The following is a 21,628-nucleotide window of genomic DNA, read 5'->3' as shown; positions in this document are numbered from 1 at the left end:
TGCAGTCGAACCTGGACTAGAGATGTTTCTGCTGCAGCATTCTCATCCCATGTCAATCTGCCACATCAGTCATTTTTTATGGACTGTGCCGTGGTGACCATACGGGAATCACTTCCTTTTAGAATCACCACCAAAGCGCCCAGTAACCTCAAGCACAATTCCTGTTTTTTTTTTTTCCTACAAAGAAATAAATCTTGTGTGTTGTAGGAGCAGTTTCATCTGAATAAGGGGCAGGAAGGGCCCACAGAGGGACGAGAGGCTGCAGGTTTTCATTCCAGCCAAAAGACTGCAGCAGGTTATTTCACAGATTGGCACTCCATCAGCCGGAAAGGAAAAATGAATCACCTGGTGCAGCCGTTGGTTGGATTGAAAACCTGCAGACTCCCAGCCCTCTTTTGTGACAGATGGTTGTTGTTCCCCAAAAATAAGGTTGACTATTGGATAAGAAGCCAGCTTGAGTGCGGGACCGGCCTGGGAAATCTGTTTTTATGGGAAGGAGACAGGGAGTCAAACAGCTGATACCATTCGAATTTTTCTTAGGAGTTTAAGAGAGAAAGCTGTTCTGGATTTGGATTGTGAGAGATAATTTTTGGCATGACTGCTTGTATGTATTTTATTATGTTAGCATTTGACTAGACCAAATCAAACTTTAAAGCACTTATTTTGCCTTTTAGAAATGTCTTTAAGTAGGGATATGTGGACAAACCTGACTCTCTGAGAACCTGAGGGCGGAAACATTCAAGTCTCAAGAAGTTTGACGGTTTGATCCGTGCTCCCCTAATCCACATGTTGTGTCTTGGCAAAATACTGAACCCCAAATTGCTCCCGAAGGCTGTGCCATGATGGGGCGATAAAGGATTTCATTGTGGATTGCAATAAAAAACACTCACAATGAGTTGATCGTGGTGAATAATCCTAAATATCTTCACGAGTAACTGAAAAAAGCAGAGATGGCAGAGAAGTTGGGAGAAAATACAGAACACAAAAACTATTTTTTATTCATTCATCCTTTATTTATTTAGGGAGACTTTATCATTTATTACGTCCTATAACATCTTATTTAAGATTATTCGGTAGAAGAGAAAGACACTGTAGGAATGCTTGTCTAGACTATTTACATGGCTTTAACAACGTTAATTTCAATGGCCAGCGTTTTAATACCCAAGAGACAACTACAGCTTTATAATGAGACGCAAATAGCGGCTTCCCCTAAAAAAAAACATAAATTGTGTGCCGTCACCATCGCCAACGGGGACGCGATGACAAGCTAACGGACACGCCGCTGTTTACACCTTTAATTTTCCACGCTGGATCTGTACCAAGTCATTACAACAAGCACCGTTCGGAACAATTGTTCCAATTAACAACCTGCCCGGTCTATTCACAGGAGACGTGTCGCTTTACACCGACAGAAGCTGATTACACAGCACACGACACCTATGTGCTCACAAAGCGTGTTCTTGACGGCGATTATCAGTGGCATTGAGGCGAGGTGTGAAGAACCGATGGACGCAGCTTTTTTACTCCGACTGCAGGGAGACGTTTCAAGGAGGAAGCAGTTTTACGTCATTAGGGCAGCGGTTCATTAAACTCCGGTTCATTGTGCGAGTAAATTCCACAGTAAACTGCCCATTAAAGTCGGATGTTTCTGGTGAGGAGATGGACCTTTTGATTGTGGCGCCAGAGGGAAACAACCTTTGGTTGCCACAGCCATGTAGAGCACATCTCATAGAAACTAACCACCAGAAGCCCAAGGGATTTTGGTGATCCAATGACTTTTCATCCATGTTGAATATGCCCACTTGTCGAGCACTTTACTTGTGACAGCATAAACCAATTCCTGTTCCTGTTTCTGTCAATGCAACCCAGAGAAGCTGCAGAAAAGTCGTAGATGCATGGCATGTCAGCATGTTAACTATGTGCTACTATGCTAAACATAGTCAATATGCTAAGGTAAAATCAGATTAGAAAGGTATCACAATACCCTTCAAAAACGGTATGAGAAATAATATAATAAGCATAATCCACCAACAAGGATGTTTTATAAAGTATATAGTATTGTTTCTCGCTCCGTGGCCAGACATTTAGGCAGGGTGTCGTATCAAAGTCACAGTTGGATATCATCAAAATACTAGCTTTGATGTGGCTAAATTGTACCACATCTTAACATTGTGAGTCTAAGATTTCCTAAAATGTCAGTAAACATTAAACCTCCTGTTTGAACAGAAGACAGCATTAAATAAGAGGCTGTGGAGACATGATGAGCCATATGGACCTGTGGTTACAGACTGCTGCCTGTCTCCCAGCTCCCCTCTGACTCATTAAAGAACACAATACTGAAAATAAACACACCAGCAACACTATAAATATCGTCCGCTAGACAGCTTCAGACCTGCTGACCCGATTCATCACACACCAGCCTTCAGCGTTCTCCTCCTACCTTCTTTTGACCCCGCCGTCACTTTTATGTAGGAAGACGTTTTAAACGTTTTTTCCCCTCAAGGTCTCTCCGGGACAAAAACACTTCATGTTCTCTCACATTTATCCACCCCACATTTCTACATTTCCCTGCATCCTGTGACCTCACGGCACCATCAAACACTTTTTCCATCCGGCCGTCCTCCCACAAAGCCAACCGCAGCACTTTCTTTCAAATGAAATACATGACAACAAATCATTAGTTCATTCTCGTAGCTGTTAATTTTGTGAGTTCTGAGTTGAAGCGGCGATGCAGCTGTGGAGCCAGCGTGCGATAAAATGAGACTTTACGACTTCTTCCCTTCTGGACAGCAGTGTTTTCTTATTATTTGTGCGTTTATTGCCCTTTTTTCCTCTCATCACACTGATAACAAGAGAACCCAGAAGGGCACAGAGGAGAAAAATATCCAGCCATAAAAGCTTGTAATTGGTCTGGGCTGCTTATGATAGGGTCATTTTACAGGTTGGACTGTATGGATCCATATCTGTTTGATATTGGACTGGTTGATGGTGTTCTGTTCGTGGTTTTACATTACAAACTAATGTAAAAAGGAAAGATCAGAATCCTTGAAAAAAGACCCAACTGCAACAAATATATCGTCAATAGTTACAATTACAATCTTAGCTTTGTGATTTTGTTTTGTAACGCTGCCGAAGGTTTCTTATGCAACCATATTGCTGTTTTCTTTAACGATAATCAGGGTTTTTAGGAAAGCAAACATTTTGCAGCTTATTTTCGAGCCCTTTTTTTAATTAAACAGCTTTTGACTCATGCAAGGTCTGACGCGACAAGGACGGAACATAGAAATCGTCTCAACAGGACAACAGACCTTGTCAGGGATGCTCTGTCTGGACCTCCGAGGTCTTATACGCTCCAGACGGGGGGAGGAGGGGGGGCGCACGCGTCTGTTTGATTGGTCAGAATGACAGCAGAATGGCAGGTGTCTGACAACCAGGTGCCACACCAGACCTCCCAGCAGCATTCATTCATTCATTTCACTCTCACTCACCGCCAGGATGACACGATAGAGAGACAGACACACAGAGAGAGAGAGAGAGAGAGAGAGAGAGTTTCAGGCAGCCAGACAGCCCCGAGAGTCTCCGAGATAATTACTGTCTCTACAGATTCCCCTTCGACTTCTCACAGAGAGCAGAGAATAGAGAGAGGGATGGAAGGGCAAGCCAGCAGGTGGTACGCTTCATTACATCTTATTAAAAGAGCGACACATTGTTCAGGTTGAGCTGGTCGGGAGCTCGGCGGCGAGCTGGAGAAAAGGGCAGCGCCCCCCCGGTTCCACAAGATTTCCTTCCCCACCGTCAATTAACATTTGGGAATTTAAAATGAAACGCACTAAATAATTTGGTAAAACTACGGCAGTATGTTACGGCCAACACTTAAAGCAACTGTTGCTGCTTCAACTAAAAATGAAGTCAAAGGTCAACTAGCTTCATTATTATTACTTTCCAAGCTGCTATCATCACATCAATATGCATCCAAATCTCCTTTTAATTGTGTAAATCTACTCTGGTAAACCTGGTAAAGAGTTCACCATGCTAACATTTAACATCTCTCTTGTGTGTGTGTGTGTGTGTGTGTGTGTGTGTGTGTGTGTGTGTGTGTGTGTGTGTGTGTGTGTGTGTGTGTGTGTGTGTGTGTGTGTGTGTGTGTGTGTGTGTGTGTGTGTGTGTGTGTGTGTGTGTGTGCGCAGCTGTAAACTGAAGCTGTATGCAGACAAGCTCCCCAACACCAGCATCATCATCCCGTTCCATAACGAGGGCTGGTCGTCGCTGCTGAGGACCGTACACAGCGTGCTCAACCGCTCACCCCCGCAGCTCATCGCCGAGGTCATACTGGTCGACGACTTCAGCGACAAAGGTACGTCTGATACTGGAGCGCGGCCGGTAACGAGTAATGTGGCAAACCACCCAGTTATTAGTCTGCGGATATCGGCGACTGCAGCACAAATAATGAGCTGTTCAGAAGCAAGAGCATTAGCCGGGCTTCTGCAGATGTGATCATGAGACATGCTTGCCTTTTACATCATGAGCAGACTGAGGGGAGTAGGAGACACAAACACACCCAGTGGTGGGTCGGTGTTGCAGCCAAGAAACCCAGGAAGAGGGCCAGGCTTGGACGCCAAGTTTACCAAGTGGCCAAATGGTGGAATTACAAGTTCTGCTTTTGTCACGTGATGAAACATACTTTTCCATGGACTTACATTGGGAAATAAAAGACAGTAGATCAGCAGCATTTTTGAGGTGAATCAACTTCCCGGTACCAACACAGTAGTAGTTAATTCACAGCTGAATCTGGGTTATTTTCCTTCCACCAATCAGTTATTTATTAGTGTGTGTGTGTGTGTGTGTGTGTGTGTCTGTGTGTGTGTGCGTGTGCGTGTGCGTGTCAGGGCAGATATAGGCTGTAAAGATCTAACAGTGAACTACCATGGCCTGTCATGCTTGTTTACTTTTAAGAATATATCACAATAATATTCGTGTTAATTTTTTTTCTCCTCCTCAGTCTATGTAAGAACTTTTTCTTAACCAGTTTTCTGTGCCGAGACTGTAAATGAGTTGTCTCTGCGAGGCGCCAAGCTTCGCCCGCAGGCTGCGTGTACGATCGTGTTTGGAGCTGAAGATTGCAGTGACCTCTGAACAGATGGTGATTATGATGAGGGCATGGTGTGACCCGGCCAGTGTCAGCGCGTTAAACGAGGGGAGAAAAGAGAATCCACTTTCTGGTGTGGCTCGGTGTTCTCGCGCAGGCGGTTTAATCAGTTCAAACTCTGGAGTTAATGTACAGCTCTGAACCCTCGCATAATAAATCGAGGGACAAGTGCAATATTATCGTCTGGGTATGAGCGGTAGATATTCATCATTAAGCCTGGTTTATATAGAGACGGTGTTACGCATAATTTCCTGCTCACTTTTCCCTTCGCTTGGATATTAAATGTTGCACTAAAGATATATGAAGAGAGGAAAAAAAAGAGGATATGAAAGAATATTTTTTATTGGAGGTTTTTTTCTGTTGAAGTGAATGTCTGTCAGGTGTGTTTGACTTTTTAGCCCGAATCTTCCAGCATCAGAGGGACACACCTGTGTGGGCGTCTCAGAGCTCACCTGCTAGTTCACTTCATGTATGTGCAGCACTGCAAAGATTGGAGGGTGAGGCGATTAACTTCTCTCCCTCAGTGAAATGCCTTAAATAATAAAACCCAAAATGAATCACTAATAGCTGGCTCATATATGTGGTCTCATTGGAAAGGTAAAACATAAGGAAGATCAATCCACTGTAAGTGAAATATGTTGACAAGAACATAGAGTTAATTGTGAATCTGAACGTTTCCCATTCACAGAGGTGTCTCGATGTGAGGTGCATTCAGGTGCATTAGAAAGCTTGGAATTTCCAGCGATACTAACCATTTTATTGAGAAATGAACATCATCCTTGTGTCCAATCATATATAAAATCTATCTTCATAAAAAGCACCTTTTAAGCCTAATTTTATTGCATTTGCAATTATTCGGCTTTTGCCAAACTTCCGTGAAGTTATGCCAGAAACTGAAGCTGCTTCTCTGACGTCCGTTCTCACGTTCCACCAGAATACCGGTGTCATGAATGATTCTCCCATGTGTTTGCACCTCTCCTCTCACCACGGCACCGAGGTAGCACACAGACGTCGAAGTGAATTACAAGGTCAGGTAAACACCGAGCGGCTGACAAAAAAATAAATAAAAAATAGCTTTTCACATTTCATCAAACCCTCAGTCACATTTCTTGATAACAACAACTATCTCTCAGCTCCGTGGCGTCATGCATGCCCGCAGTAATGCTGATGCCCTGTTGCTTTAATTGATGCTGTTTTGTTTTGGTACCTCGCAGCTGACACGAAGAAGATAAACAATTGATGAGATGCCTTTTTCAGACTGCAGTTATATTTTCTGAGGTGCTAATTAGCACCGTTTTTCTGTGTCGTGTAATTATAGCCTCGCTGCGGAGCGGCGTTGCAGAAACAGCCTCTTCTCTCCTTTTTTTCAAATCCTAATTAATCAAACTATTTGACTCAAAAGGCGACGTGATGATTGAGAGTCGTCTGCACGCTCGGGCATGCTTCGCTGTCGGCGACTATCCTCTCCGGGTTCTGAAGGGTGTCGGGCGGTTTGAAGCTGTCTTTTCATTCCAGACTCTTTTCTCTTTTCTACCTGCACCGTGTCATCGTGAGTGGGCTTCTGTGCCGAAGCTGTGCTGTGCTTTCTGGGTAAACGGTGTGTCATAGAAACACAAAGAACAGGAGAATATGAGCCGTGAGGAGCTCTGACCGTGTCAGCTGGGGTTCGCTGTGGGTCGAGGATCATCACACTCAAGGCGAGGGTCACGTGGCTTTCATTGGGAGTCGCTAGATTTGTTTCTGCTTCTCTGAAACTGTTCACCCTACAGACTACAGTACGAACCGTTTGAAAGCCTTGGCTTCTGACTTGCGTACTGCACTTGCTGCTGCTTGGTGTAGCCGTTAAATGAATGAGGTCTCCTCAAGCTTAGAAGCTCTTAAGAATGGATTGAATGTGAAAGTGGAGTGGAGAAATAGCTGCTTTTTTTTTAGTATGTCTATACTGTGGTTAAAGGAACGGCACAGTGTTATTACAGTATATTTCAAGTCTCACGCTAAGCATCTATTATATGATTCAGAGGGATTGAAATATTGGGGTTTAGTCGCCCAGTCGGGCATGTTGGAGAGTTTCTCACACAGACTCACACAAAAACTCCACTTCAAACCTCGTCTTTCTACCGCGTCATTCACCAGGAAGTGCATACAAATATAGATATGGACATAAAATAAAAAATGGATGATATTGATTGACAAAACATATACAAGGAAATAGTTAAGTCACAGAGAAAAAGTTACAAAAGAAAAAGAAAAATAGAATAAAAAGAGTAAACTAAACCCACTTAGCTTCAGTTTATAAACTTCACCCCCCCCCCCGGCCATTGTATCACCCCTGGGGGGGAAAAGCTAATCTCTGCTGCTATTGACTGAAAACTTTACCCAGTGGAAGATTGTTGATAACGGTAAATGTCAGGTGTCTGTGTCAGTCCCTCAATCTAGTTTTTCTACAAGCATAAAAACAGGAATCCTTCATAGAAAAGGCAGAGGGACCCATCTTTCCTCCCCCAGTAGACTAGAATAGGATGCAGCCACAGTGCATGTTGGGTAATGAGTAAAGGCTAGCCTGCTGTCACTATCGTTTGTATTGCTCACATTTGTTACTTCTGGTCCAAAATGACATTTTATTGCTAAATGCTGAGGCTGAATTTCACTGTGTGCCGTGTCCAATACGATGAGTGACAGTAAACGTTGATTAACATTACAGTCAAGCTGCACTTGCTTTAGTTCTGGTATCACATTATCTGTAAAAAACCACGTTCATTTTGAGTTATGCATTCGGGATGACTTTACTGCATTTATGTGCACTTCTGCTTGGATCTCCCAGCAACATACGGCCACATTAGAAATGAATATCACTTAACTGGCGAGAACCTACCGACAGATTTTTTGTCAGCCGAAAAAAAAAGGACAGCTTTTCCTTTTCATATCTCATATCTGGCGCGTTGTCGGGCTTGGACGTCTTCATAGTGGCTTTTTCATTAAACGGGACATGGTGAGCTCAGATGTATCCATCATGGTTAACTGTGATCTGTGACAGAGACAATCCCTATCAGCGGGACCACTGAGCCTCCCTGCAGGAGCACCTGCTGCGATGGAAAGCTGTCACCGACGCCAGATTGATGGTCCAATTATTCAGTCGCTGTCCGGCGCCCGACGGCCTCAAACAGACAGCTGTAGAAACGAGAGAGCTGAGTTTTGGAACATTAGATGTTCATATGAGAGAATGTTAATGTGAGATTCTGATTTTATTCCCAAATTATTGTGTTTACTGATTTGTCTATTTGCGTTTTCAACACGTTTTTAGTTTTTTTAATGGCCGTTATCGCGGAAATGAAAGTGCGGTTCGTGTGCGGAGGCAGCTGATGAATGGCTACGGGCAATAAACGGAGTCATCGAGTGAGAGATGGAGCAATCAAGCCTCATGAAACAACATTCAGAGACGGAGAGGTGAGGTGGAGGCTTATAAGGGGAATTAAGGAACATATGACTTATCACTCTATCAATGAATGAGGTTGATTTCTACCGATCACACACCTGAAATTACCCGGAATTAATTGAAATGCCACTTACACAATGGAATGAATGTAATAGCTGATTATAGTGAGAAGTGAGGAGATAATGAATCATCACAATATTAATGGCGTTTTTTGTGTTGAAGTTTCAGCTTTGAGAAGTTGAGAGGCAACAACACAGTGATTGTTTCATTGTTGCCAAAAAGGGGTCGTGTCAGGTCTTGGCAAAGGAACACCACCGTAACCAGATTATTTTACCCGTGCGTTGCAGGAAACGTTCGGGCTGGATTGCCGTTCTCTTGGCAGCGGTACTGGTGGAACATTTAAATCTGGCCAAATGGCTGTCACGACGATGAAAACAAAACTCCCTCCCTCGATGTCGCCGTTCTCTTTTCGATTCCCCCCCTCATCATTTTCGTGAAAGTGCTTATCTGTGCTGATACAATAATTTGCAGGAGAATCGATGAATTGATGGATTTTCTCGTGGGAGTGAAGTAAATGTAGTTTGAATAGTTTGATTTGAGTTTTCAGCTTTGTTAAACTTTGACAAGTTGTGCTTTTCACCAATAACAAGCGAGTCGACGGCGCTGACCTTTAACAAAACCGAGGACGCGCTTGGAGCTTGTTAGCTGTGCCATTGACTTTTATCCAATTCTCCAGTTGAAACACAACTGAGGACACATTATTTTTGTTGGTATCATTTTTTATCCTCCATTTTTTATCCTCCATTTACTCATTCATTCATTCATATAGCACTTTTCATGCCAATATTGCCGATAAACATGCCGATATTTAACTAAAAACATAGAACAAAAAATCCTAAACAAATGGTTTTTCAGCTTCTTTTTTTTTAAGTGTCTAATTGGTCACATTTAATTGTTTTTGACATTAATCGATTGTTTAATGATTTCAGTTGCCATGTCGTGACTCATTGTACGGCATTAAAGAAAAAGAAAAAACCTTGTATGCGGTATCGTTACATCCCAGCCCGACTCATTAACAGTGACATGCTTATAAAACACACAGAGAGACAGACAGCACACATGTCTCACCTGCTAACCTGCCCAGCTACAGTCCATGATGAGCCTGAGCTGCATGCATGGAGGAGGGAGGCTGGGAGGCTGGGAGGGGGGGCAGTGATGGCGAGGGGGGAGGTCAGCTCACTCTTCATTAGGCTGTAATTGAATTTCCGCAGCCCTCGCCCCCGCTGCAGGCGGAGTGTTGGCTCACTCCGGCTTCCCAACCTCCCCGATACTTTCAAGGTTAGCCCGGCTAATGGGCCACTTTCTCCACGGACGTCTTCGCTCGCCATCTGTCATCTACATGTCTGAACATGGAGTACATGAAGCGCCACACGTGATGATGCTGAACCCCCCCCACACACACACACACACACACACACACCAGAACAGCTGACACACATGGAGCAGTGACTCACCGAGGGTCCTGCAGGGTCATCATCCTTATCTCCCCCCAAAAAACGTTCTCCAGGTGGATCTCATCAGTACGTAGACCTGACCGTAGAACTAACTCTGCTGCCTCAGTTTGGATTGTAAATGTTAGTTATAAAGATAGTAACTCAAATGTCTCAAAATTTGTCATTATTTTTTTTGCTAAAGTTCTTCGTACTTTTCATTTAAGATAACATAAGATAATCCTTTATTAGTCCCACAGTGGGGAATACAAAATACAATAATAGACTATGTAGGCAGTATAAAACAAAGTTAAAAACAGTTTAAATAAGTCATGTTACAGTAAACAGACTGGTCAACAGATTGTTCATTTATTTATTATTGTCACAAGCATACACAAAAGCATGTTGTTAGTTCATGTAGACTTTTTAGCAGAAAACCTGCCCTATTGTGAAATATATTGTTATCACGATATTAATGTAGGCTACATGACCAATATTAATGTCTGATCCTAGATACGTGTACCAGATTCCTGTTAAAGGAAAGCTTCATGTTTCATTTTTAGCTTTTGTTTCCTAAATCCGCCCAAAGTTGATGCCTTCCAATTCTGCATTCAAGTTCACCGTCTGGTCAAAGAGGATCCAGGTCACTAAACGCCCCATGGAATTATTATTTTTTTTTTTCATAAACATCACTGACTTGAAACGGCTGTCTAGCTCGCTCTCATGGTGCAGACGTGAACGTTTTAATTTATATTTTTTTCATGTAACTATCTTTTATTTATGCAAGGAGACTTTATGCTTTATGATCATCAGATTTAAGATTTATTTGATTGTTTTTCAAAAATGTGTGTCTCGTCTCTGATGACAAATATTTGTATCTTAAACTGACACCAGCTTTTAGTACCATTTTATGAAGCTCATCACATGATATTGTGAGTTGCAGGGATTTTTTTCCAGGATCATTGTGACATGAAGTTTTCATATCGTCCCAAAAAAAATAAAGTAATGATATTTTGGCTGGACGTAGATGTGATCTGCAACTTCACCAGCATTTTTCATCTTGAAAGCCCCTTTCTTGTGGTCATCTTTTTGATGAAATAATGAATTGATAGAGAGTTTTTTGAATTCATTCAGCGAGCGCACTAACAAAACAGCCTGGTCCGGCTTGTCAGATATGAGTCACTTTCATCATTGAAACAGCATGTCTGTTGATTTCTAAAGGGGAACAACTACTGAATTGAATAATGATGTAATAGTCGATAGATGAGGTTTCACGTGTTCCACTTCGTTCATTGAACCCTTTATAAATCGTGTCCTTCGGCATGTTTTTGCTCAAACTTGCCCTTCTATGCAAGCACAATGATGTCCCTTTCAGAGTTATTTGGTCTGATGAAATTGAGTTTTTGTGCTCCTGTTAGATTTTATTATGGACACACTGACTATATCCTATCATCCTGCAGGGTCAAGCTTTTATGTATCTGCTCTCTGAGCGCCTTCAAAGCAGCAACGAAACACAGTTAAACACTTTAAACCACATTTGACATTTTTCCTTCACACTTTTCTCTGAATTGCTCTCTGGCCATGTTTGGATAAAGAGTGTCCTTTAAGTAAAGCTGTGTATTCAGGGCCTAGGGGGCTGCAATTTCACAAGTAGCAAGTCTTTTCCCCCCTTTTTATAATTAGAGAGTATTTGGAGATGAGAACTGTTCTCCGGGGAGGCTGGATTCATGAGCACCTGTAAGTGTCCAGGCTTGTTGGCAAAAGGGAGAGATTGAAGTAGAAAAGGCACGTCTGGAGAGTCGGATCCTTAATAAACGCCATCAGAAAATAATTTCGAAAGTTGGCGTTCCACCTCCTCTTCCTAGAGAAAACGCGTGCTCCTCCATTAATGTAGCGCTCTCAAGTCATTGTCTCTCCCACGTCGGGCTAACACGACTTCAGAGAATGAGTCACGCTCTTGCCTTGTTTCCATAAAGCGGTTATGATTATTTTTTTCCTCCCCCGTTTAACTGAAGTTGAAATTGAGAGTCGGAGCTGCTCCCCAAGGAGCGTCATTAGCATCTGTAATAGTGGAAATAACTGGCATCCTGCCAGCGTAATAGGGGCCAATCTTGGTACCAAAACAATCCCAAACGCCACGTCATCGTTCAGCACACGGCGAAAGAAAACGGGAAGGAAAACAAGCGATGATAAGAGGAACGGCCAATAAGAGACAGGCTGGTGTTTGAGCTAAAGACTTGTTATTATGTTTTAATAGGCTTCCCTGGAGAGCAGAGATGCCTTTATTTTATTTTTTGGGGCTGTTCAGCTCGTTGTAAAAAGAGCAGCCATGAAGGACGGAAGAACCGTCGCCGCGTTCCTGTACGTCAGCTGAATGTAGCCATTTTAAGTAGGAGGCTGATATTTTATTAATCAGGGTCCAGAGTGCCACGATTCATGATGGCTATGAGGATGGACTTTAATGCACAGCGAGCCTACTTATCCCCGGGTTTGGCTCATGTATCTTTTATAACATTCAAAGAATGACGTACTTTGGGGATTTGATTATGTGTGCAGGTTTTGAGTGCAGGATTGATAGGAAATCTCGAATAAGCTCTCTGACATTGAATATGGAGTTTGGATTGATAAAACCAATGTTTCTACAAGATAAAGAGACTGCAGGGAGGCTAAAGTGCACGTGAGGAGAACACATGCACGAAGAGAAAAGTCTATGCTTGCCCAGTTAAACTACAATACCTGCTCGTGTGTGACCTTAAACATAGCAGTCGGTAAAACAAATACTAATTAGAGAAAGACTTGGAGATGCAAACACCACACAGAAGTTGGCGTATTTATGTAGTTTTTTTGATAAACGATAGAAAAAGAAGTGGGTAGTTTGATGCTTGTGAGAATGTACAGAAACTCAACATGATGTAGTATCAATGAGAGCATCAATAATATTCCTCACAGATATAAAGCTAAGCAACGAAATGCATATTTCAAAAACTTTGATTGATGATTCACAATTCCCGCCTGCATGGGCATTTCAGTACCTCAAAAGTGGGGTCATAACAGCATTCATATTTCAAAGTATCGCTTTAGAAAAGCTTCATGGAAAAGGCAAGATCCTAGTATAAATATAGGAAAATCCTATACGATGTTGATGCACTGAATGGATGATTTAACGCTGTTTCTGCTGTCGGCCTCTTGTCGGATATCCCCTTCGTCTCCAGAGAACATGAAACATGGCTAATCTTACCAATATCAAAACAAAGACGTATAATGAATATAAATTTCACCTGTTGAGTCACCACGGGGTTGTGGCCAATACGGATGTTTGTTTTTTCATGTGAAGGGCTGGAGTCGTGTGATGAATTCTGTATGATCCAACAAAAACCACTTCAGGGGCCTGAGAAGCCCTTTTCCCTCGTCCTCTCATAACAGAAGCTCGGCGACGGCATGTATGAGAAGAAACTTGAACTCGCAGGTCTGAGCTGGCAGGCTGCTGTTCAGACTCTGACAATGACTCTCAAGTACTAACAATCCCCACGGGGATACTTTTACAGCGGGCGACAGCAGCAGCACGAGAGCCGCTCTACAACATGAGGTCTGGAGATTCAGAGTAAACACGGCGTCGGTGCTGCCGTGTTAACACCGACTAACAGCGACTACACCTCCTTCTCCATCTCCAAGTCAGTTTTTCTTCGGCTTGTCATTTCATTCAACTTTTTCTAAATTTGAAGTATGTTAGAAAAGCTGATTGGAAATGCCAAAATTGGATAATAAAAAAAATGTGTGTGCTCTCGCTGGAGGTGGTTTTAGCATTTGTCGGAAAATATTTAATCTAAACAGCTTTGACAAATACGTTCTGATCCTGGCCAATTTACACTATAGCCCCGCCCCCAATAGTTGTACCCCACCCCCCTTTTATAACCCGTGACGCGTTTGTTGTGGTGACTTATTGCAGTCAGACTACAGTTTCATTGGCGTGGGTTAGCCCCGCCCCCCTTCACTTTAGCCCCACCCTCTCTCATTTTTTACAACCAGTTCTCTGAGACATCTCTGAGAGGATTTCTTTACATTCAACAGAGTTGCTGTTTCCACCAGAAGGTGCAAGGTCCTGTTCATCACAGTTGGAATTTTAATGGACGTATTTTAGATATTTCTAAAAAGAAAGAAAAACCTTGAAATCCAAAAAGGCAACAGAAATAGAGCTGCACCGATGGAGATATCCGGGTCGTGGTTGTGCCGTGAAGCAGCGGCGTGCATGCCCGTGCTGTCAATGTTTTTGTGCTTGAAGGCAGAGACATGAAGCCGTCTGCCCTCTTCTCTTGCTTATCCGGCGGCAAAGTGCTGTATCTGTAATGCATCTCTTCTCATATCCTCGGTTACTATTTAAGCTGTGTGTATTTTGGTGTGATGGGAGAGGAGAAAGTGGGGAGCGTGTCTTTAAAATCCCCCCTAGACCGGCTTATATCATCACACAGACTCTCCCTCAGCAACCCCCCCTCCCCCTTTTATTTTTAATGACTGTCGCAAAAAAAAAGCAGCTTCAAATATTCCTGGCACTTGGCAAAAAAGGGGGGATGTATGATGGAGTTCGCAGGAGCAACCAAATATTTTGGAGGAATTAAATTAGCCGTGCCAAGCCTTCTGGGAAGTTATCCAGGATCTTGGAAAGACAAAAATGTGGATGGCATATTGGTATCCAGTAATTTGAGGTTAATTGAATTGAAAATCCCCTCCGCCTCACTCAAAAAATAAAGAAATAAGTAAAAATCCCCAGTTAGAAATGAAGATATATATGTATGAAATCAAATAAGGCAAGTATAACATGTTTTGTGCAACTGGTTTCTGAACCAAATCATGGTAATAATTAGGGGTGGGTAAAAATATCGATACGGCAATATATTGCGATACTTTGCTGCCCAATACAATATCGATTTTTCAACGTTTACACATACCTTTTACATTATTTGTATATGACCTCTTCAGTTCAGTGTTCAAACAGTGACAAAAGGAGAAACATTATTTATTATTATATTATTATTTATTATTATTTTGTGCATTGTCACTCAGGGTACTTTATCCTTTTTCATTTTATATTCAATATTTATTCCAGTGAATTTCATGGGAATTAATAAAATGGAGAGGCTGTATTGATGAAATAGTTTTGACTCAATTTGTCCACTGATAAATATCATCTGATATACAAATACAGGTACTTGTGTTTTAATTTTTATTTATATCGTGATATCGTGTTACGTATCGTATCGTGACCAAAGTATCGTGATACGTATCGTATCGTGAGGTTCTTGCCAGTACTTACCCCTAGTAATAATACATTGTCATCAAATACATGCATTTCCCTTCATGGATATTTGCAGAGCACAGCTGGCTGCCGTGTGATGTGTCTTCGTTTTACCTAGTTTTTGGTGTTTGTGACTGAATTTCTAATTTACGGCTCGGAGGAAGATGCAACGCAGAAATAGATGGAGGGTAGCGAATGTTCGACTGCTCGGTAAATGGGGGTCTACGGAGGTGACCCGAGCATCGATGGTGTCTGAGCCCTCATCATGTCCAGGACTTCACATTGTAATAATGAGTAATGTGTTTGCGGACGTCAGGCCGCTCTCATTAGGGTGATTTATATCCCCGACAAATTCTCTGTAAAACGCAGGAGCCGTATTCCAATTCATCCGGGTCAAATTAACCATTCGGAATTAGACGCGGTAACCTTTCCCCGCTCCAATCTCCTTCCCGAGTAATGCGCTGTACACACAATTCAAAATGTGCGTTGTTTAATCTCCGTGGCTGTCATTAGGGATGTTGAATCATCATCATGAAGAATCATCCCATGTAGGGCAAAAGTGTAGCCTGAATCAATCTCTGGCTGGTTAATGGCCACGGGGCTGATTTAATGTCCTAATATGAAGGTGAAGATTTGCCGTTTCCTCTCTAGGTGGCACCGACCCTACGGGGCCGCTCGCTCTCTGTTTCAGTGACAAATCCCTGCAGCACATTTTCATACCTTGATGATTTTAATGGAGATAAATGAGAGGGGTGGATTAATTAATTTTGCTTGACTTTTTACGCCTGTTAATTATTAACCATTTGACAGTAAGAGGTTTGACTGATTCATCAGTTAGATACAATTTATTTTAAAAAAGCAGAGCAAAGAAGAGATGTTTGTCATTAATAGCTGGTTTAAGGTCAGCCCACCTTAAGTGAGCGTGGACCGGCTTTGCTGCTAGCTTCGGAGCTAACCCACTTCACCTGAATAACACATAATATATAACACATAACACTACCCAGTATGACACATCACATTTAGTACGTAGATTTCAAACTGTATTCGTCAACGCACAATTCAGTCAGAAGAATGTATGTCCGATGTCTTTTGTGTTACCTTGGCACTTACCATGTCTGTGTGCTGCAGCAGACTGGATTTGAAGTTCAACTACTTGTGCTGACTTCCAGCTTTAAGGGATCCTAAGGCGCTCCGAAGCCAGATGATCCCCCCAGTGGGTGTTCTGGGTCTTGACCCCAGGGTCTCCTGCCAGTTGGATGCGCCTGGATCGCCTCCAAGGGAAGGACACCCAGGACACTTAAAAACCTCCTCATATTGGCATGCATTCATACAGTGTCTTATAAACCAGTTAATATGGTGCTTATAATATAATTATTTTCTTGCCTCTAAAAATTGGAGACTATTAAAGGCCCACAATGTGGATGTAAACACCCTCCAATCAAAATTGGAGACTATTAAAGGCCCACAATGTGGATGTAAACACCCTCCAATCAAAGCTGGAAGTCAACACTTTGCCCTGATTGTCACTTTACTTTTTAACTGCACTGTATGGAAATGTCATAAGGAGATCTTATATTCACTGTGGTTAATAATCCATCCCTCGGCTTTTAAAGCAAAGCTTTTGGCTCTGGACTTGTAACAAGTTCATTGGAGCCAGAGCCCTTCAGGTAGACTGCATCCCAAAATGGCCTTTCAGGATTAACCGTCCGAGGCCTGTGTGACAGTTTGATAGACAGCACTCCTCACTCCGGACTTGATTACTGTCCTGTTCTAATTCAGTTCGCTCCCCTTTAATAATGTCTCGTCAGATCTGGTCTTGCCCAAACACTCTGGTTTGGAGTGCCTTGTCCAGGGAAGTAATGGTGGGGGTTTTTTTTGGTACTTGAGGAGATAGGCTGTCATTTAATCAGGCTCATTAAAAAAATAAATCAAAGGAGAGAGAAAGGAAATGAGGATTGAGGAAGAGAGCGGTGGAGACGGATCTGAGGACCTGCTGGCTTCAGGTTTGTTGGTTTTGGCTGGTCCTGCTGTCGTCAGTGTCTCAGCTGTCCGTTGGAATCAGGAGTGCCTCCCCGAGAGGCAGCTGCTGCCAAGCGGCATCTAAACAGAAGGACGAGCTGAGTGACAGAGGAAAGATGAAGGGAGGGAACAAAAGGAGGGGACAAAGAAGGGAAAGCCAGAATGAAGCAGGAAGGAAACAACAGAGCGCCGAGATAAAGACGTTCTGTCTGTCATTTTAACAGCTGCAGTTTATCCTGTGAAGGTTTGAAAGAACTGCTGCCTTTCCTCCATCCTCTCCTCTGATATTCAGAATCCAATTAGTGCTAGTGTTGAAAGGGGTTTCTCAGTGACAGTGGCCCATTTGTAAGACCCGCTATCAATGAGGAACACCGACAGAGGGGATATTTTATTCATCTCAGTCTGTATTTGCATATAAAGGTCCTTTTTTGTGAGGCCGTGCCCAGTTTTCTTGTGTTTAAGTTAAGAAGCAGATGCAGAAAAGCTTAAACACAAATATCTTCCTACCATAATTAAGATACCAGGGGATGGCTTCCATTGCATTTGCATAATGCTGCTGCTGTGATTATCTTTGTATTGGATCCCAGGTAAAACTAGCTACGTTCTAGGTATAAATCACAACGGCTGATACATATATAATAATCAGAATTCAGGCCGACACATGCAAGTAGCCTCTGTACAGAATGTGGATCTATAACTAGACTGGAAACAACAAATGACTTGCTTTTTGCAGTTTGCGTATACAATGAAAAATAGTCAAATATCACTTCCATGAGGCTGTTCTCAGCAGATCGATCGCAGGCAATTTCATATTCCTTGCAGCTATCGCAAAGTTCAAGCTGCATGTAAACTTTATGTCATCAATCAATGTATTTGTCACATTGAATCGTACAAGGTACGACTCCCCTCCACTCGGTGCAGCAGCATGTTGAGGACTGAAACAGACTGAGAAACTGGGAGGTGATAGATAATATGATTGAGATTTGATGACCATTTTTTCCAAAGCATTATGTTTCAAGGATACATATGTTGATATTGTGTTTTCATGGTGTTTCTCTGTGATGGTTGAAGGTTTCTCAGCTTTAGAAACACAGTAACGGTAGTCAGACAGCAAATGAATAATGGCCTTGACATTTTTTTTATTGACCTGTCAGAACTGACTTGACGTTTGAGCAGAAAGATGTACGGGCTCCATTTAGTGCAGGATTGATTTCTGTCGAAGGCAGCTCCGAGGAAACATCGGAGAAAAACGTATCGCATGTACAACCCTCTCTTTGATTGATTAGTGCTTTCTGTCAATTTTTTGTTTTTGCTTTTCTTCCACCTTCCAATACATTTTGTTGACTTGTATTGCAGCCTGAGAAAGGCTCGAGGTCAGTTTTGATCTGAGCACCAACGACATTGACTTTCAGCAAGAGCTTTGACACAATCGTTTAAAACTCTTGCATTGGATGATTAACACACTGACAATGAAGTGAACGGATCGTCGGGCGACGCAGCATCTGTAATTCTTTCATAGAGCGAAATGTTAATGAGCATCACTGCAACTGTTTTTTTTTTTTTTTTTTTTTGCCAAAAGGCTTTATGGCCGCACGTAGGAGGGACTGATTTAATGTCATTCCTCACAGTTGGATTCTTTCTCTTTCGGGCAACATTCATTCTAATGACTACAGTAAAGATATAACAAAAAGTAAGTGATTTCCTCCCTCCCTAGTCTGGGTGAGAGCATGATGTAGGCCTAGAGGGAAACATTTCAGTCGGGAACATGTGGCAAAGGCAGATGTCTTTATTTGATGGTGATGGTTTAGTTTAGTTTTCATCTCATGCTGGGGAGGTTTTTATCATTTTTAAGACAACTTCCAAATGTGAACACAATTACCACCAGAAGAGGTTTTGATCACCTCCTTTTGTTGACTTCATACCATTTTATATCATTTGGACGAATTCACCATTCTCATTACTGTTGCCTCTGTCTCTGCAGAGCACCTGAAGGTGGCGCTGGAGGAGTACATGGTGAGGTTGCCGAAGGTTCGCATCCTGAGGACCAAGAAGAGGGAGGGGCTGATCAGGACGCGCCTGCTGGGAGCCGGCGCCGCCAAAGGAGAAGTCATCACCTTCCTGGACTCCCACTGCGAGTCCAACGTCAACTGGCTGCCTCCGCTGCTGGGTGAGGAACAAACGCACGCAACTCACCAGCATCACATGACCCCTCACGCCACCTTTATCTCCTTATTTTAACCCTAAACCCCATCAGACAGAGTAGCCACATTTGCATCCTGGAGAACGCAAAACTCACATTCATCAATAGTTCCTATTACTTCCTGGGTGAAGGACATTCTGCTCACATACAGTGTGTTAAGACTGGCACTTAAAAAAAGGAAGTTAGCAGCCATCACTCATACCAAGCAGCACCCACTGCCGCCACACATGTATTTAACGGGTATCTCCTCGATCGTTCTCCACAAATTAAATCATTCATCAATCAATTAAACATCAACGGCATCACCGTCAGTCGCTGGAGCTGATTAATCCAAATTTTGGGTAACGCAGTGAAGCCTGGGTTGAAAACTGAGCGGAGGCGAGTTATTGGCCGCCGCTACAGCTGACTGATGCACGTACCGTGAACCCAGCCAAGCAAATAAAACATCCAGTTGGCTCTGAATCCCCCAATGACTTCGGATCTGCTCCAAATTTAATGGGTTGTTCCTGGGCCCAAAAACTACACCATTCCACCAAGGTACTTGAAAATCGGAAACCGAACAGAAAAACAACCTCCTTGGCGTGGAGCTAATAAAACTCAGAATGGAACGTAACTTATTTATCTGTAAAAACTATTTTAGAGGGTTAGAGTTAGAGAAGCTTTCATGAATTCAAAAACCTGCCACGTTCTTATGCGAGTGCTCTGAATTAAATTCTTTGATTATGAATCCGTAGCCGTTTTTTGTTGCAATGTAGCCTTTCTGAGACTATCACCAAGATCATGCTTGGGTCTAAGATGCTTTAACCTATCCTATGCGCCATCTACTGTTACGAACCGTCTAACAACCCGTCTGCCTGCCTCTCTGTCTCTCAGACCGAATCGCCCAGAACAGGAAGACCATCGTGTGTCCGATGATCGACGTGATCGACCACGATAACTTCGGCTACGAGACGCAGGCCGGGGACGCCATGCGCGGGGCGTTCGACTGGGAAATGTACTACAAACGGATCCCCATCCCTGCAGAGCTGCAGAAGGGCGACCCCAGCGAACCCTTTGAGTGAGTGCAGTGATTTTTTGACATTTGCCAGAGGATTTTATCTCATTGCGTCAGCCCTGTTTCCACATTGATCAACCATTACACCTCCGATCAATGACTGGGGCTGCATTTAGGGGCAAAATACTCTCCATGGAGATACTTATAATGCATCAACATGGAGCCAGAATCAGAAAATGTTTCATTTTTCTGTCCTTTCTGGCCTTCTGTCTGACTGAGCTGGCAATTAAAAAGTGACCTTAAAACCTGAATGTGGGCGCAAAACAGTTTCAGATGAATCCACCAGTTTCATAAGTAACCTTCATCTCTTGGGCAACAACAGCTACGATGTCCAGGACTTATTTTTGGGGTTTGTGGTGTTCAGAAGGGAATACTTCTGTACATTTATTTCCATTTCTTCTTTGTCTCTGAGGAGAAGAATGATGGCCAGTGATTGGTTATCGTTCAGATCGATCATAGTAAGATGAGGATACAAACATATTGTATTATTGCTTGTGTCTAATGATCTCCAGCACATTCATTTAGATTAAAAAGGATGTCATTTGTTGTTGAGGTTGTTGAATATATTGCTAGCAAGTGTGAAAGGTCATTCTTGACCATTAGATTATTTTAAATGAATCTGTTGCAGAAAACATGCAGTTATATACAATTAGTATCACGATGCTGATGAAGTATTAATGTTGCTGAGTTGCTTTAGAAGAAATTTGAAGAAAACAGTTTTACAGAAAATAATAAATGAGCGATCAATCGGGCAAAATGCCAAACATTTGCTGGATGTATCCATTTTCTCTGTTTTATACAACATTGTTAATATATTATGTGGGGGTTTTGGACTTTTACCTTGGAGGAATTGTGATGTGATTGATGTATAACAATTATATACCCTGAATGATGAATAAATGAATTGATAAGTAGGTGAGATTGATTAGTAATGGAAATAATGAAGTTATGACCTTGTTGCTTGCTGGTTTTAATTCCGTGTGTAGTTGGTTCTTT

General features: G+C 42.5%; 1 protein-coding gene across 1 annotated transcript in view; it reads left to right on the top strand.

Moving 5' to 3' along the window:
- LOC311026341 (polypeptide N-acetylgalactosaminyltransferase 10-like) overlaps positions 1 to 21,628 on the top strand; it is a 63,199-nt gene that overhangs the window by 24,786 nt on the left and 16,785 nt on the right. The window contains exons 4-6 of the mRNA XM_084029855.1: positions 4,188 to 4,354; positions 19,360 to 19,545; positions 20,452 to 20,635. Coding sequence (XP_083885981.1) covers positions 4,188 to 4,354; positions 19,360 to 19,545; positions 20,452 to 20,635 — 537 coding nt within the window. The remainder of the gene's footprint in view (positions 1 to 4,187; positions 4,355 to 19,359; positions 19,546 to 20,451; positions 20,636 to 21,628) is intronic.

The sequence above is a fragment of the Eutrigla gurnardus genome (genome assembly GCF_963514095.1).
Source record: "Eutrigla gurnardus genome assembly, chromosome: 15".
Taxonomy (NCBI): Eukaryota; Metazoa; Chordata; class Actinopteri; order Perciformes; family Triglidae; genus Eutrigla; species Eutrigla gurnardus.
Note: the sequence above shows the minus strand (reverse complement) of the source record. Positions and strands in the feature narration are given on the sequence as shown.